This window comes from Pezoporus flaviventris, unplaced genomic scaffold, assembly GCF_033815535.1.
Source record: "Pezoporus flaviventris isolate CSIRO_AGI_PZ_B2104156 unplaced genomic scaffold, CSIRO_AGI_Pfla_v1 ptg000006l, whole genome shotgun sequence".
NCBI lineage: Eukaryota > Metazoa > Chordata > Aves > Psittaciformes > Psittacidae > Pezoporus > Pezoporus flaviventris.
The window spans coordinates 7,677,508-7,696,114 of NW_026892554.1; the positions used below are offsets into that span (position 1 = coordinate 7,677,508).

General features: G+C 44.0%; 1 protein-coding gene and 1 long non-coding RNA gene across 4 annotated transcripts in view; one reads left to right on the forward strand and one right to left on the reverse strand.

Annotated features, from left to right (window-relative positions):
* The window catches only part of AGBL1 (AGBL carboxypeptidase 1), a 285,379-nt gene extending 279,323 nt beyond the window's left edge, over nucleotides 1-6,056 (forward strand). For 2 of the 3 annotated variants that reach the window (XM_061446753.1, XM_061446755.1), the window contains one exon: nucleotides 5,446-6,056. In XM_061446753.1, coding sequence (XP_061302737.1) covers nucleotides 5,446-5,752 — 307 coding nt within the window. In that variant the 3' untranslated portion in view covers nucleotides 5,753-6,056. The remainder of the gene's footprint in view (nucleotides 1-5,445) is intronic. The other variant, XM_061446754.1, reaches the window with a different exon arrangement.
* LOC133265860 (uncharacterized) overlaps nucleotides 1-18,395 on the reverse strand; it is a 38,297-nt gene extending 19,902 nt beyond the window's left edge. The window contains exons 1-2 of the long non-coding RNA XR_009742157.1: nucleotides 18,338-18,395; nucleotides 18,184-18,243 (exon numbers count right to left, since the gene is read on the reverse strand). This is a non-coding gene — a long non-coding RNA (uncharacterized LOC133265860). The remainder of the gene's footprint in view (nucleotides 1-18,183; nucleotides 18,244-18,337) is intronic.
* Nucleotides 18,396-18,607: the final 212 nt, after the last annotated feature.

The window sequence follows — 18,607 nt, forward strand, 5'->3', positions numbered from 1 at the left end:
CGGTGACACAGGTACAATGTTAATGTCAGTAAAAAGAAGGGCAAGACAATCCAAATTCACCACAGAGAGGGCAGCACCTCTTTAAAAGCTGCAGGACACTTTACTTAGCAGCATGCACTGTTTATGCAATTGGTAAAACTTTCCTAGAAAAAACAAGATTCTTTTCCAGAAAGCCAACCATACCCTGAGCTGCATCCAGCAGGTTGAAGGAGGTGATCCTGCACCTCTACTCTGCTCTTGTGTTGCCCCACTTGGAGTACTCTGTGCCGTTCTTTTGTCCTCAGCGTAAGGACATAGAGCTGTTGGAGAAAGTCCAGAGGAGGCCATGAGGATGATCAGGGAGCTCAAGCACCTCTTATACAAAGACAGGTTGAGAAAGCTGAGGCTGGTCAGCCTGGAGAAGAGAAGCGTGGAGACCTCAGAGCAGCTTCCAGTGTCTGAAGGGGCCTACAAGGATGCTTCATCAGGGACTGTAGCAGTAGGACAAGGGGTAAGTTCAGGTTACATAGAACAAAGAAGTTCTTTACTGTGAGGGTGGTGAGGTGCTGGCACAGGTTGCCCAGAGAAGTGGTAAATGCTCTGTCCCTGGCAATGTTCAAGGCCAGGTTGGACAGAGCTTTGGGCGACATGGTTTAGTATAAGGCATCCCTGCCCCTGCAGTGGGTTGGAACTGGATGATCTTAAGGTCCTTTCCAACCCAAACCATTCTGTGATTCTATGGTACCCCTTCTGCTGAGGTGATAGCTGTGGTCAGGGAACTTGCTGGAGTCTCCAGTTCCTGCTTGACTGGAAAAAAAGTGCACCCTTCTTTTAGGTGAATGCTGTAATTGCTGAGAACTTGGCTGGTTTAGGTCGGACATAAATCTTTTTTCTGTTTTCTCAGAGGGAAATGTCTGATATCTTGAAAATTTTCAAGAAAGCCATTTCCTGCCTTCTTTACTCTGTGAACTGTATCAGAGACATGTTTGGCTCATCATACATAGCCACATCCCCTGCCTTGGGCAGTTTCCAACGGATTGGGACATATCATGATGTAAAGGAGATTTAAGGAAAGGAGAAAATAGGGTTACTGACAGGGGGATTATGCAGCTACTGGGATATTTTTCACTGCAGAGAGATGTTTGCTTTCTTCACAGGGTGTCATTGGTATGCCCATGACCAGCAGTGGTCCCCAGACTTAGCTTTTTCCTCTTTTTTGTATGAAGAATTCAACCACTCACTCCCCATTTCACTCTCACAAAACTGCAGCAAATTTCACAGGAGTGAGAGGAGCAACATGAAAATAAAGTAAATGCTCCGCTTCCTCCCCTAACACACTGCAACTGTGAGGCCTGTCAAGTGAAGGTCAAGCAGCAGCCCTGAACAATAGTCACAGATTCCCTAAGAGGGACAGTTGTCAGCGCCTTTTCTTTCCAGCTGAAAAAATAAAACCCATTGTATTTTGAGCCAGTCAGTAGAATACAGAGGGTGAGTGACCTGCTACACAAGCAAAGTGTGAGTGGAAAACCTCAAGAACTTACTTAGGAAATGTTTAGTTTTATTCCACGCTTTGGAAGCAAATGCACGAGTGAAGGATTATGTATGGAGGAGAGGTGGATCACCAGCCGTCCTCATGTACACCATGTAGCTATAGCCTATTAACCACCACTGTAGGCTCTTATGTGCAGCTCAGTGGGGCAGCTGGCTTGCGGGGTTTCTATCCAGCTGTGACCTAACAAGTAGGTTGACTTAAAAGAGGGGTTTGCATGAGGTACCTGAAATAAGTATCTTCCAGTCATACCGGAAAGCTTCAGTTATTCTGATGTATAAGGATGGACTGGGCTCCCTTCTGATTCTCTCAAGTCAGAAAAACCTCCAGAAATATTTTGAAGAGTACCAAAGCTTGCTTGCTTTCCAAAAGCAAGCAAACAAGCACACCCACATAGAAAAGGAGAACTAATTAAGATCAAGTCATATCTCAATAAATATGCAAATTAAAAATCAAAACAAAGAAATTCTATTTATCACATCGTAAAGTTGCAAATTGCTGTTGTGGCTTCCCTGTGCTGGAATAGATGAGGTCTATGAGGCTGTAGGTTTTGAATTAGTAGAGCAACCAACATGTGTACATGTTTTATTGTGGTAGCTGGGGGACTGTTGGCTCGAGATATATCACCAGCCTTCCCTCCCCCTCTTCTGTACTGCGTTCACATTCATGGTATCATAGATTGTATTTGTCTTGGAGTTCTCTAATGTAATGTCATTGGTTTTCCTCATTGTTTACTTTCTGTAAGACAACATCATTATTCTTTGATAAATCTGTTTTGTGTCCCCCGGGTTCTTTTCTTTTTGGTTTCTTTATTTTCTGGTTTTTGGAGACTTAGAGGGGTTCTTTTGCAGTTTTTAAAAACCAGATTAAAAAATAAGCAAACAAAAACACCAAGAACCTGCCCCAACAAAAAAGCCCACGGCACTCTGTTGGAAAAGAAAGCAAGCGCAATCTCCGCAGTGACATGCAATAGTCCAGATGTTGGCATTTCTGCTCATTGCCATGTTTCACCATTTGCATTCTTTCCTAAAGGAGCTGGTAAAAACCAGCTGATGGGGAGAAGCAGCATGTGATGACTTTGGCAGTATTAGCAGCACTAGCTGGCTCCTTCTCATGCCATGTGCTGCCACTACTCCTCTTTCAGAAGAACCTCTAAAATGACGGTTTAAACTAGCCCTTTTGTCTTGCTTTGCCCTGGGTTTTAAATCTTCCTGCAGCAGAAAGTGTATTATTGGGATGGAAATTTCCGTATAGTACAGATCTAACTGGTTTGTGGAGTTTGGTAGTGTGATACAGAGCCTTTCACCAGTGTGGTTACAGCCTGTGTTGGCAGTGGCAGGAAATTGGTTCCATCTATTTCCTGTTTGATAGCTCATGATGTGATTTGTGGTGGTGGTGTTGATCCCGTGGGGTCCAAATTGGAGAAACCACTACTAAGGTCAGTGCTAATTGACTTGCTTGTTCACTGTCACAGCAAAGGGCAGAACAAAGTAGGAAAAAAGTATTTTTTCCTGACCTCTAAACATGGTGTAGGCACAGCCTCACTTGTGGGGAACCTCTCTCTGCAGTCTATCTGTCCAAGTATTGAGTTGTCACAGTCTTGGTGGTTTGTGTACTATGGGTGTAAGCAGTAAGGAAGAGCTTTTGAAGTCCATCATGAAGGTTTTATGCATAAATACTTTCGTCCTAAGGACAGTCTCTTCAGGCTTCAATGTAAAGAAACGGCAGGTTTGTATGTTTTTATTTTTCATTCTCTGTTGTCTTCCACATTTCCCTTCCATTGTAAAGTGCTTTGTGCTAGGAGCTGTTTCACCCTTTTTGTCAGAAATCCATTCCTAAAATCATTGAAGTTATCAAAACATTCAGAAGGTCCTCTGTCATTGGGTTTCATTAAATAATGATAGGGAATTGTTCTTCTAAATTGGGATCCTGTTCATGCAATGCTTGACCTTCAGTTCCTAGGCTGCAAACTGGATCGTTCCATCTGTAAAGTATCAGTGAGCTGGCTGGCAGCTGTGCTCCATCCCAATGGCATTAGCAGCTCTTCCCAAACATACAAGTGCAATATTGAAAGTAGCTATGCTTTGGTTCTTTTTGACTGCAAAGCTACAGGAGCAGAGCTTATAAATGAGAAATCTAGTTCCCCTGAGTTTAGTCAGCTTTCAACATTATCATAGGTACTTGTTATCTTTGTAATTCAGGCCATGCCTGCATATGAAAAACTAAGAAAATATCAAGCCCTCTTGAGCAGAGACCACTGCTTGCTGCTGTTTGTGCTGGGAGGATTGTCCTGGTTTGTTTTGTTTCATGTCACATACCCAATTTCAGGATGAGTTCTTCCTGACCCAGATTTCTGAGCAGACTGAAGTACAGCCAGAAACTGTAAAAGTGCATAATTATTCTTTTATTTATTTTTAAGCTGTACAGCTCTATTAAGCTTTCAGAGAATCCTTTATACCCAGCCTTTGAAGTAAACTAAGCCAGAGATCAGCCAGAGAAGAAGTGGGTTGACGCTGCTTGTTTCTGCTCACAGGGTAGTCTGTATACAGTTAAGATATGGAGTCTCAAAGCTAGGAAAAGCTTTTGCCTTATTTTATTTGGAGTGCAGAAGACAGAAGGGATCAATACATCCAGAGACAATACTTTACACCTTTGGTATGTTCTCAAACCTCAGATCTTGGCACTGCTGCAAAACAGCTGAGAGCTGGAAGATTATTCTGGTTACTGACATGTAAATGAGCAGACCACACATTAAAGCTGTGTATGCTCCATCTGCCAAGCCGTTCATTCTTCCCAACTTGGGACAAATTACAAACTGGCCCAGAGGTGGAAGATTATTATTCCTTTCTCAGTCCCCCAAAGCAATACATTCCCCTGCTTTGATTCTGATTGAAAACATTGACCTGGAGGGGAAAAACACACTATCTGTCCTCCTGATTCATCCGGACTCTGACCCAGGCAGCACTGAAACCACAGGCTTCTTCCTGGGCTCAGAAAAATTATGCAGCTGCCCTCCTGGGCTAAGGCCAAATGGGAACAAGGCAGCCAGGCAGGAGAAAGACCCTGTCCCCCAGAGCCATCTAGTCTAGCAGTTACATTTCTACCTTAAATATTGCATTGCTGATGTAGTACAGTATATGTTGGAAGTGGAGATGTAAAGAAAGCCTATGACCATTCCTGTGAGCAAACGGCAGGAGGCTGTGGTGGTGTAACCTGCCCTCTGAGAGCTAGACAACGTGACAGGCACATCCATTTAGAGTCTCAGCCGTTCAGATTTGCCTCTGAATTTGGCTCTTGCCCAGGAAGTCGTGCTGTCAAAGCCTTTCCATGCTCCTTCTAAAACACACCAGTCCTGGTATTCCTGCCCTCCTTGGAGCCAATGTGCTCGAAGACCCCAAAGCCTCCAGTTTTTGTTTGTGCTGCCTCTTGTTAGCAGTGCTCTGAGCTTGCACAGAACAGGAGGAAAAGATGCCAAAGCACTTCAACCACCTGGATTAATTAGGTCTTACACTAAATGTGGAACTACAATGAGGTGGGTGATGATTAAACCAGCAACCTTCTGCAAAACGAATACCTCCTCTTCTACTATATTTCAGCTTCTATAACCTTGTAAGTGCCTCAAGGCAAGAACGGTGTTGTCTGTATATCAAGCATTCTGTTTCTGTATAAGCAATAACAATAATAGTGATAACAATCATAATGTGTTTCTCCTGTGAGGTAGGTAAGGATCACTCTTCATTTTACAGGTGGTGAAACAGACACAAAGACATACAAAATCTTGTTTGGTGCCATCTCATATCTTATTAACAGAGCCAGGATTGAACCCAGGAAACACATTTCCCTGTTATTTGCTCTTACCCCTAGAGAACAAACCCTCTTTTGATGACGTCCAGTCTCTCTTGTGATTTTTTCTGCAGAAGCTGCAGCAACAGCAGCCAAGAGATTGATGATGAACCTCCTTGTGTGGAAGAAATCGATTATAATGCCGACAGCTGCTCTGATGGTGAAGAGGACTTCTCAGAACTAGACCAAGAGATCCAGGAGTACCTCTCGTGGGTGGAAGGAAAGACAGAAGATGATGAAGTGACCATGGGACAGACTTGCAGCTCCAAGGCTCTCAGGCAGCTCTATGTTTCCAACCAACCAGCAACCAACAATACAGGTCTCCCTCTGCATTCAGCAGCACTTGGGGTGTACAGCGGGTTCGAGAGCAGTCCTGTGTGAACAAGACTTTGACTTGCAGAGCATTAAGCGAATGGGTTACTGCTTGTGTTTGGCTGTTTTGCAGCTTCAGTGCTCCCCCCACGTGTGTTGCTCCAGTTCTGAACAGAAAATTGACTGTATGTTTGTGTAACTTGTATGCATATTTTGAGAATATACATATACTGAGAATGACTCCTTATGCTTCGTACACAAGGCAGAGCGAGGGGCCAGTGGCCCCAGTGGTACTATGTGAGAACACCACTCATTCCTAAATATAACCCCCAGTTTCCCAGCTGCCTCTAGTGTGGGGTTTCATACAGATTGACCTGAGACTAAGGAAAATAGTCTCATTTGTCTAGATTAGGCTTTGATTATGGGAAGCATCCTTTGCCTGGAAGAGAGGCAGTTACAAATGCCTTTGGCCGGAGGTCTCCATTGCCATTCATTTCTCTTGATGTATAGAGCATGTATCTGATTTCTGTCTGGTCACCATTTTTGCAGTGTGTTCAGCAGGTTGGGCCAGGCTGTGCATGTGTCTGAGCTGGTCCTGTCTAAGCAACAGTAGGAAATCCAATGTGCCACAGTAAGGAAAGCACCAGGGACAATGCAGAGTGGTCCTCTGGAAACCTGGGCTAAATTCACCTCTTTGCTGCACTGGAATAAACTAGTCCAGCATAACCTCAGTTGAGTCACTTCATGCTTGAACTGATGGGCCCAAGTGTAGGATTTATTTCACAGATGCTGTGAAATTTTATTTTCTCTGTGAGACATCCTTCCAGCTAAAAGACTACAGATATAGCCGTTCATCCTGGGGAACTGGAGCTACTATTTAAAGTTATTGGGAGGGAGAGGGATTTGGTGCATTTTAAGGAGAAAAACGTGCTCTTGAGGTAGCCAGAGGTCCCCCAATATTCTGTCAATCAATGACTGACAGTGGCAATACCCAAAAGTGAATTTAGCCCAAGCATCAGTCCAGTGACTGATTATTATTATTTGTTAGCTTTAATATACCACTAAAGAAACCTAGATCATGGAACAGGACCCTGTTGTGCCAGACAGTAATACAGTAGAAGACATTGCAGGTAGGTTATATATAGGACATGTGCACCAGTGACTTCCATAATGGAGTCAGAAGAGCTGCTCCTTCGATCCCCAAACACAAACAAATAGATTTCTCCTAAAATTACCTGCAAACACAGATCCTGATTCCTGAGAATCCAACACAGACTGAGAACCCACGTGGATGCCCGACTTCCCTAATGCATGAAGCCCACGTCACTGCATCTTAGCCCTCATAGTGCCTGAACTCCTCATGTGTCCCAGACTCTGCTGTTGCCAATGGGGAATTGCCCTGAACCCAAATGGAACTCATTGCACCATGTAAGAGGCTCCCAGCTTTATCTCTACTTTATGAGGCTCAAGGAGAAGGATTAAAGAGTAGCGTGTTGTAGCATTAGAGCCCGTAAGACTTCCATTACCAGTGATTACTGCTATTAATATTGATATTAATATTAATATTGTGACTAAACGCACCATGTCATCCTCTCATTTTTGTGCTGTTTGTGGAGAGAATGCCTGGTGCAGAATGAGGTTTCCTCTGATGCATTTCTGAACACCTTTCCCTAGACTACCTAGACATATTTTCCAGCAGTAGCTTGCTCTTTGGAGAAATAGCTTCTTCCTGTCCTGCTGGGTTTTCAGTATCCAGGTGTTTTACAGTCTTCATGAGCACGTAAGAGTTCTCTGTGTCTCTAGCTCTCTCTTTATGATGCTGTTCAAAAGACAGGCATCTTGGGTCCTTAGAAGCTGAGCTTCTTAGACCAAACTAATTCATTAGGTATGGTGTGTGTCTCTGTACAGATGTCCTGTTCTGCTTGCTTTAGTGTGCAGCTTGTTGCACACAATACCGAATTTTCATAAAAGATTGGCTCACAGGAGTGGACACAAAACAGGGTTCCCATTATAATAGTTTGTATAACATTGCTTAAAAGCTTAGAAATAAAAACCTATATTTGTGCATATTTCACTTCTAAACCCAACATTCATATGTATGACAAGAAACTCACACTGTACTGGGTCTGTACTGCAACATGCACAGGACGTTCTGTAAGATCTTCAGCAATCAGCACATCCCCAGGACACAGGGCAAAAGGTACCATTGTACATTGGTGTGTCTGTACATGCCTGTGTATACATCCAGAGCTGCTTTTCTCTCACATGTTCTGTTCCAAGGCCCTGCCACAATATCTGAGCAATGCTTCCTGGGGCTTGCCAATGGTACATCTTGTTGCAAAGGGAAAAGTGATCTTAATTCAGCATTTTTCTTAACGAGACACCAATATTTTAGCTATAAATACTATAGGCCAGCCTCAGCCTTCTAGCTGTTTCATTCTGAATTTCTTAAGCCAGGAAGAAGTTCAGTGGAAAAACTGTGCCCTAGTTGTGATTCACTGAATCGATAGACTATTGGAGAGTTGCCTTAATATAATAAAAGCAGAGATGTAGCTTCCGTGCGTGTTTGGAGCCAAATGTATATGAGCAGTACCACTGTTTCACAGACCCCTGTGCTGGGAAATGCGGGAGGTAGAGAGATGGCAAAGGCCCCGAGGGTGTTTTCAGTGTCCAGGATCCAAGTGCAGCAGCCAACCTGGAAGCAAAATGTCCTTTCACATCATCCATACCTTTATAAATGCTGCTGTGCAATATGAAAAGTCTGGCCAAGTCTTCTACCTGGCAGCTTCCCATGTTAGTGCCAAACAACTTGTCAGCAAGTGGTGAGGATGCTGCAGATGCCAATGGCCAGGCAAACCCCCAGCCCAAGGATGCTCAGCCTGCCGATGAGCAGGTGGGAACAGAGGATGCCTCCTTTCTTCCAGGAACTTCTTCTTTTGACAGACCTCTAGAGGTCAGGAGAGGCCCTCCACTGCGCGCTGCGCTCACCATGCTATTAAAATTCTCCCTGAGTCATGGTAATTAAGCAGAACTAGGCTCTGCACAGAGGAACGGAAGTGCATTGACTTTAATAAAACAGAGTGTAAAACAACTTTAGATTAACTCCAGCCTTGTTTATTCTTGCACACTTGTAATTCTGGTTTGGTATTTCCCCAGTGAATGAAGCCGTTGTCCCCTGCGCTGAGGCAACATCACCTCACTTCAGCCTGCTAAGTGCCGAGCAGCGAGGCCACTGCCTCTTCTTGCTTTCGCTAGCTAATCCCAAAGAATTTGGAAACAGCCGATGGAGAAAGGGAGGGGGGAGAGGGAGGTTGCCCTGCTCCCTACTGTGGCCATTCCTCAAGAGTCAGCAAGGCTGTCAGGTTGAGACATAAGCCAAATAATTCCATAATGGCCAGAAGAGACGGTGTCCTAGAGGCACTCACATAGTGCCTGCTGCTAAAGCAGTTTTGGGCTCCTGCCAGGCACATTAGCTTTTTTTACTGATGCCTTTTGTCTCACTGACTCTCTTAGTGCTCTGAATAGCTCAGCTCTCCTTCCTCCCCCTCTGGCTTACATGACATGGGTAGAAGATGCAGTGCTGCACAGCCTTCACACTGCACCCTCTGTCTCAGCCTCTTGCTGCTTTCAAGCCTGCCCTGGCTACAATAGTCCTTTCCTGTCAGAGAGGATCCTAAGGATGCTTTGCCAGTGTCTAGTGAAATACATGTGTGTATAAACCTCTGGGCTAAAAATAAAGAATTAAACAATAAAAATAATCAAGTCAGCAAACTCAAGGAAGAACAAAATCTAATTAGTTTTATCTGCTGTTCGTTATGAGGCTGTCAGAGTGCTCTATCCCCTGGTTTTACAGCATTCTGGAAAATAACAGTGATAATAATAATAAACAACCGTGCCCTGGGTTGTTTTCTAAGCAAGCAGGAAGCAGATTAAGGAGGGGAGAAGGCAGCAGCCCCTGTCCTCCACTGCTTCTCTCCTCCTGCCAGAAAGCAGAGATGCAGGTGATAGCATTATCTCCTGTCTAATCTGTCCTTGGACAAGATCCACTGTCCATCACTTAGAGACACAAAGCATGAGTGGGAGACTGTTTGGCAGCCAATTCGGGGCACTCAGATTGTATTTCTTGCTCTGCCACTGATCTCTGTGTTGTTCAAGTTGTTCATCTTCAGCTTGGATGTGAGGTATAAACAAGGCTTTGATTCCTCATGGTGTGAGTGAAAGTAGGTGTGTGTTTTGTGGGGAAGAAGGGGAAGATATGAGGTTGTAAAACTACCCAGGTGTTTGTTCTGTACTGGTTTCAGCTGATGCCAGTTGAGAAGGCAGCTGGAATTACTCTGTGCAGGAGCACAGTGGTAGTTGCCATCACTACTTTCCACTTCAGTGACGTGCCGTGACTGTGATTGTTAGGCCAGACTCTTAAAATTATCCAGCTCTTTAAGCTCTGCTGGATAAGTTTAGAAGCCTCTCCTGCCCTATGGTCTAGTCCTCACAGTGTGGAAATTTTTACACCTGTATTTGGGAGAGCAGGATTTAACCCTGTGTTTGAAAACTCTTGTATGGTTTTCCAGGCAGAGGGCTGGACACAGGGCTCCAGCTGGAGATAATATGCAAAAGCTTGGAGAACTAAACATCCTGTGCATGTAATCGCATCAGGAAAAGATGAAGGAGAGGCTAAAGAAAGAAGAAATAGATGAGAAGAGAGGAAGGAGGGGACTTAGCGCAGGGAGAGGGACGAAGTGAGCAGACAGGAATAGGAGTAGGGGGCACTTAGGGGAGACACAGGCAGTGAAATGGGAGAATTGTTCCTATTTGTGCATCCTCTTCCGTCCCCAGATAATGTGTCAGTATTAGCTCTACCAAGAAACAACCCTCTCTACTGTAGAATAAATCTGCCACTGTATTCCCCCCTCCATAAGCAGCAGCCAAGTCTGTATCCTCAGCGCTGCACTGTGTGTTCAGTGCTGTGTTTTGTGAGTGCTTTTCATGATGGTTAAGCCTGTGTAATTTCTGGCCTTAGGTTTCCTCTCCAGGGACACACATCCTTAGGTTCTGGAAGATCCATGGCATATTCTTGTTGATGCAGCAGTTTGTGGCTGCTTTCCTCTTCTTTTCTTTGCTCTGCTTCTTTTATTTCACTTTTAAAAACTGGAAGGGAGAGAAATGAGGGAGTTGAACAAGAGGGAAAGAGGTAGAGAAAAAGAAAGAAGAAGGCAGAAAGAAGCGCCTTGCTATCAGTCTAGCAAGATCTCCAGCAAGATGGTGAGGCAGCTATTTGGCATCAGGAGCTTTTTTAGCCTTTGATTAAGCTGCTTATAGCTCATTCAGGGATCAGCAAGAGGGGGAGGCAGATATACCACTAAAAACAATCATCCATTGGATGTCCTGGCAATAACTCCAATCCCAGTAAAGTACCATAGCCTTTGGCTAACTGAGTGCTGGGCACTGAGGGCTGGCTCCTCACCAGCTGATGTAATTGCAATCACAACCCTATTTCTTGCCCCCTTGTTCCTGAATGCCTGACTGAAGGCTTTTCCTGAACAGTTTCCAGTGTATGCTCTGGCAGCTCATGCACAGATCTGCCAGGGTTTCCTGCCTTTGCCTTAGCATTTCTATAAAACAATTATTTAGCTTTTCTGTGCTTGTTTCCCCATCTATGAAGTGGGAATGAAGTGGGGCTATTAATATTTATGTTCAGTGAAAGAGGTCACAATGGGGCTTAAATCACCAGTATTTACAACACAATTTGATATCCTTAGAGAAGGCAAACGGGAGGGATTAATCGCTGCTTCCATCACATATCTGCCATCTCTGGAATAAAAGTACTGCCCATCACTTACTCCATTGCTAACTCCTTTGAAGGGGCAGTTTTGTTTCCTTTAGTCTCTGTGGAATGTAGAACGGGTGAGCCAGGCAAATCCTCAAGGTGAAAGCATGGACAGTGTCGACAAAAAGGCTTTGGATTTTTTGACAGCCCAGGGGTCTTCCAAGAACCGAGCAGCGTGCTGGTTAGTGGGCTGGGAAAATGGGAAATTTAATAGAGGTGAAAATGAGACACTTGGGAGAACAACGGAGCAGTCTGGTAAACATCTGAAATGTCTCTGCCCAAATGCTAGGAGTATAAGGGCTAAACAGGAAGAATATAAAGCCTTAGTACATATACCAAGCTATGAGTTAATCGGCTTCCCAGACACATGGAAAAGAGAAAGTAGGAACAGCAGAAGAAGGATTAATTGGCTGTGAAACATCAGGGAATTGGTAGATTGGGTCAAGGAAAGAGGAATACAGGCCAGCAAGCACTGATTTAGAGATTAGAGCAGAGGTGCAGTGACAAGATCTCCTCAGGCAGGGAGAATAGAAGAAAAGGGAAACATTAGAAGTGTGTGAGGACTTCATTAATGCCTTGAAATGAGAAATTACTGGTTTTAAAAAGTTGAAGCAGCAGCAGATGACTGAGAATGAGAACAGAATGATACCAAAGCATGTGTGGATGAAATCCTGAAGGTCCTGGCGCAGAACAAGCTAGAGGTGACTTAGGAACACACAAGGGAAGAGAAAGAAATCCTATAAATACGCTAGAAGGAATGAAAGGATGCGCTCTGTACCACAGAAGGAGAGCACATGCAGAGAGTTGGAATTGTCATTGGCTTTTTAACTCCGCTTATCACCAAAACAGTTGCTACTAGATATACATATGTAACAGAAGTCGTACTGATTCGGGGTTGGGAATAGGCCAGAGCAAAGGGGTGTAGATTAAAGAATCCTTACATTGAGTAAGTGAATTCAAACTGCTGGACCTGAGGGAATTCCCCCGCAGGTTGTCCAAGGAAAGAAGTCTGTGAACAGTTAGGAATGGACCTCAGGAGCTTCTCCTATATTGAGAAGCTTCTGCAGACTAGAGAAGGACAAACAGGGTGCTTGTTTGTAAAGATGGCAAAAAGGAAGAGCCAGGAAATTTAAATCAGGCAGCTGAGCTGAGTGACTGCAGAGAATCCTTGACAAATTGTGAAACAAACAATTCATTAGCAACTATAGGATAAGAAGGTGGTAAAAGACAATCAACATGGATTTGTCAAGCTGATCCAATTCCCTTCTTTTATTGGGTAATTGGCTTAGAGGATAAGGCAGAAGTAACATATGTCTTTGCTTTAGGAAAGCTTTCAATACTTTCTAGCATTATATTTTCATAAGGAACTAAACAAATGTAGTTTATATGAAATCGTTTTAAGGTAGGTGCATGCTAGCTGAGAAATTACTTATGAAAGCTAGGTTTCATCTCCACGAACGTTAGCCTTCTAGAAGGTAGGTGTCTATCTAAATCATTCTGTACAGAATAAATGTAAAGAAACAGGCACCTCCAGAGGATCTGCATCTTCTCCTAAGATCCAAGGAAAAGATCTTTTGTTGAGATATTTCCTTGCCTTATTAATGAAGCTAAACAACCTGTTCAGACAGCACACCCAGCTTTAAACCCACCCCAAGAAGGTGTCCCTCAGTTACACTTGCAGGGCATTATTTTGCTTAAGTAACTTGGACAATGCCATGGTGATCCCGGGTGCTACATCCCAGGTGAAACTGGGATCAGAACGCACACTCTCACTGATGGCTGGTGCCCAGGTAGATGCCAAAAGCCCTGGAGCAGGGTGCATACACTCAAGCCACTATGCCAGATGGCCTGACTGCGCTCAGTTGTGAGAGCTGCTTTGTACTTTTTAGCTTTACTGATGCGGAGAGAACATTTTGAACTGTCTAAGCCTAAATAACCTTGTATCATTGGCACATGAACAGCAGCAGCACGCTGTTGGAACATAAAAACAGGAGGGAAAGAGCAGTGGAATTAAATAAGAATTTAAATCTTCAGGTTCACAACTCAGAGCGAGAGGTTTGAGCTATGTTATTTCCAGGAATTGGTTGAGTCATCTTTGAGAATAATGGATAAGATTAATTCCTTCGTGACTACGGCTGAATAAATTATTGCCAATAATTTTATTTATGATTTGACCAATGCTATCTTCTTTTTTTCTATTGTGTATGATGCAGGGACATTAGCTGTATTCTGGGGGTGTGTGCCAAGTGTGCAGCGCCAGTCCTTGGCATCTAGCAGTCAATTTATTCCGTAAAAACAATTTTCAGTGAGATTAACCCAAGAGCAACTGAATGCAGGATCTGATCTGTCATATTCATGATTCATTTTTCACCTCATCAAGTAGGAAGAGAGGAGGTAGAGAGAAAGTTATTTAGCTCTTCACAACAAACCCTTGTCTTCAAAATCTGAGCTGCCACAGAGCTGTAAGCTATGGCCCACAGAGGGACATGACAAACGTTGCTTGGCAACTCCATGCCATCAATGGGAAGTGCTCATTGGGCTGAGCATCACAAAGGGACCAAGAGGGAAAGTGAGACAGTGGTACATTGGGATGCTCCTCCTGCCTGGCCCTGTTAGACATTGCTCATGCCCCGGTAATGGGTGTAGATGCAGGCCAAAAAAGACTTTCCTCTTGGGTGGCAGAGTAATTGCAGGTCATAAATGGGGAAGTGTCCCCTGCCTGCTTCCCAGGAACAAAGGGACTCTGTATCTATTAATATCCTGAAGGTCACTGAATTCTTCCCAGTGTACCTAGCTGTGAGCAAAACCTAAATGTCTCAGAGGCACTGCTGCTTGGTTAAACACCTTCAGGGATACAGAAAAAGGCCGTTACTCTTTGCAGCATCACAAAACTACCTTGCCATCTTGTCACAATAACAAGCTTTGGGCTAGTGGTGGTGTAGCCTTGAAAGCCTGAGGATGCCAAAGACACCAGTTGTTGGAATGCAGAGTTTTCAGGCACAGTATTCCTTTATCAAGTTTTGTCACTATTGCAGGATTATAAGTTAATTGAAAAAAGATTGACCTCACAGAGGAAACCCTATGTGGCTGCATGCTGCCACACCTCACCAAACTCCCAGCTATCTTCAGCAGCTAACAACTCCAGAATACACCTCTGTGTGCCTACACAGAGAGCACTGTTAGGTTTATCTGGCCCAATGCTGGCATAAGAATCAAGAGATACTTGGCAAACTTCACAAGGAGTTTAGCTGACTCTAGTTTGGGGTGCAAAAGAATATTCTGTTTGAAGGTAGAAGTTCTGCTTCCCATGGTATAACTCTGGGGAGAGCAAAGTGCTCATTTTTGTCTGACTTCATGCAGCATTAGACTGGACTGGCCATTTCTTCTTAGCGAGCCCTAAAGTTCTGGAGCAAGAAAGGATGTTTGTACAGAGCTGGCTCTTCCTATTTACCCACAATTGCAGCAATCCTTTATGGAAAGTGCCCATGCTGTAGTCACACTGCCGGTGTTACCAAAAATCACTGCATGCTTTTAGAAGTCCTGAACAACCTGTGAGGAGAATACATGTGAAATATCCCCTATGGTTCTTCATTAGAGTGGCAGAATGTCTCGGATGTTTGCAAGTAAAATAAGCTAACAGTTTCTAACATATATTAAAAATTGGATTTCTTCTTTTTCAAGCTGTTTTCTGCATCTTATCACCTGCAGGAATATACCTCTTTTTTCAAGGGGTGCTTACATTACGGGTTACATCTCTTCTACCCAAATGTGATGTCTCCTCATTGCCTTCCTCCCTAAACACAAGCCTTGGTAGGTTGAGAAGTTTAATCCAGGTGTGACTGCTTCTGGCCTTCATTTTTATGTGCCATATGGAATTGCAGGATCACAAGCTACTGCTGCTTGTGGCTGCATGAGGCTTCTGACTACAAATAAGTACACCACCTTTTGTCTTCCTTTTATGTAAACAGGCAGAGGGTTTCATTAATTCTCTTATCTTTTTCTGTTGTTTTTTTGGTTTGTTTTGGTTTTCAATTGAGGCTTTGCCTTTGTAAACCCTTTTCCTTTTTTTCAGAGTCTCTTACACTAATTGAAACAATTACAGGTTGTTTCCTGAGGACAGGTTATTCATCCTGTGACACACTCAGCCTTATTCTGATCTTCTTCAGTCAGGTTTTGTGCTGCCCAAATTCTTCTTCCTTTCCCCCTTCCTTCACAAACACGTGCTGGGGAACAAAGACCCCAACACGTGTATGCTTTGATCTCCATCCAAGAACCTTCCTGTGAAGACCACTTGCCCCACTGGCTGCAGGTGGGCATTTGATCCTTCCTCAGCAGGGGAGAGAAGGACTTCTTCACTACGTAGAGGGGAGAGATTAGAGACAAGCATCTTTCTTTGGCTTTTAAGGAGGTCACAACCTCTCTAGTTCTTTCATACACACGTATAAATTTATATGTCTGAGTCACTCTATGTATCTATAGTCTTGACATCTCCACTTGATCTACTGAGGTAGGTGCCACTCTCCACCCCAGTACCCTGTGATTACCTACCTGCTGCCTTCTGGTGCTGATTCAGTTGGCTTTGGTTTTCAAGCTAACGTCCTACATGCAGTATTCATACAGAGACCAGCTAGAGGAAACTGAGATTTAGATTTCAGTCATGTTCCTAGTTCCTTTGGTTTCCTGTAGCTTTCAGTCTTCTTCCCCAGAGGCGTTTCTCCTACAGCACCCACTCACTCTTGATTTCCTTCCACTGATGCTCACAGACAGTGCAGAAAGAAGGCAAGCAAGGAAACCCTCTCTTCTGTCAGCCAGCCATGCCCACACCTCTGGGGGTAGGGGCCCAGAGCCAGGCCTGCTCCTGCACAGCACAGTTAGAATAGCTCTTAAAAAAGTAATTACCTTTGATTAAAATGTAAGGTCCCATCTTCTTTTTGTTGTTGTCATTAATGTGGGCTGCAGGCTACGGGCTTTGAAGTGTTTCCTTTTGGCTCATCTCCCTGTTCTTTCTTCATTCTTTTTTCCTCATTTTTCCTTTTTTTTTTCTCTTTTATTTTAATTCTCTCACTGATCTGCCCTTTCCAGCTCACACTGAGGTTTGTTAATTTTCACATGCTTGCAAAAGCCCGGCTGGCACACTCCAGCTACCTGGCAGCCTCTAAACGGGCAGCCAGTCACAGGAGCAAGCAAACAGACAGCACATCCCTCTCATTAGCTGCCTTGACCCCAGCTTGGCTGCTCCAGAGGGAAAGAGAAGGGAATTGTACAGTCACCTTGCCAGAATGGCTTGTCCCCTCTGCAGAAACACCAGTCTGAAAGGCATGAATGAATGAATACACTGCTGTGTTTCATTAAGGATAACCAGAATTATTTCATTGGTGATCTTACGCCCTTATGGGCTGATGGACATCTTTACATCACCTAACCTAGAGGGTTAGTACTTTGTTTCCCAGCTTATGCATGCAGTAACAGGACACCAGGCCAACAGGACACAATGGCCCCTCAGGTATATCCATCTGTATTACCATCACAGCTGATTGCTAGCTTGGGTTAGTCCAGAAAAGAAATATAAGCTTTGAAAGTGATTTCTCTCTCCTCTTGTCTGGACAATGGAAATGACTGGGATGCTCATATCTTCGTCGCAAAGGGCTTCCCAAATGTTGAGCAAAGGCGTAAACCGGCTGAGTGACTTGATCAAGGTGATGCTACAAATCAGTTGGAGACCTAGGAGAAAATACAACTTTCCTGGATCAAAGCCCAGGGCCCATTGGACAATACTGAGCACTTTGCTGTAAGCTATCCTTCGTAGATGTCATGCAAAGGCCAAAACATCATTACATCTGTGGAACCATCTGCCTTGACCTTTGTCATCCTTAATCTCTACTTTCTTTTCCCATAAAAGTACACGTGAATGCCTATAAGCAGCTTCTCTTTATCTCTCTCATGAAAGGCTGCCTGCATGAGGTTTCTCTCTAGCCTTCAAGGAGGAAAAAGTTGCTTCTTAGCTGAGGTGCTTGCCCCTGTTACAGGTATAAATTGGACTTGAGCACTGCACTGCTGGGCCAGCTAAAGTGCTCAGGGAGGGAAAAACAAACCAAATACAAATAAAATTGGGGATTAAAACTAAGCACTAATAAATACACTAATGTCTTGGATTTCAGAGTTCTTTAAATATCCCCTGTCCCGAGTGTCAAGGGATATTTCCATTTGATTGCATTGATTTCTGATACTAGGTCATCTAAATATTGCACCTTGCTAGAGTCATGCTTCAGCGTGGGGATGTAGAGACAGTGGAGTGTTAAACTCACTTATACCTGCCTTATCCAGGGACTCTCTGTATAATGCTGCCATTCTCTTCCCCTTTTCTTCTCAAGCAGAAGCATGATCTTCCTTTGCAGGCAAGTGCTTTATCCTAAGCACCATTTTTAGAATCTTCCCTTTTTGTTCTTCAGGCTGAAAGTTCCTCTTCCTTTCTTTCTCCTTTTTCAAAAGAAAACAAGTACTAATTGAGGGAACTTATTTTAAAGTGATTGAAATAAATCCTCCAGCCTTAGATCTTGTCATGCCTCCAGCAAGAACACATCACAGAGTTCCAAAAGTGTCCAGCGTTGCATCTCTAGACTCCCTTTTGTAGCACGCTTGCCTTAGAACTGAAAGGTGAGCTCCCCTATGTACTTACCTATGTGGCAATGCTTTAATTGCTGCCGTGTACTCACAGCAGAGAAGCTCATACAGATTCCTGCTAATGGCAGTGTTGGATCCCAGCTGGGTCTGGTCTCTGAGACACAGATAGCTTCAGAGAAAAGCATGAGACTGAGACAGTGGCAGCTCACTGGGTCCAGGAGGGGACTTGATGCACACAAAGGTCTGTCTTGCCTCAGGCAGAGCAAGTCCGACTTCAGCCATATTATTAAATCACTGTGGTTTAATAAGCCACCATGTCCCACTGAGCAAAGGCAACTGATAACAACCATTATCCTCAGGTTGTGTCAAATGTGAGATAGGACGGGTGAAGCTGTAACCTCTTTTTGCTAACATTTGCTAACTTCTACAGCTGTGGCAATTTGATCTTGTGTCCCTAGCTTCAGAGTGACACAAAACAG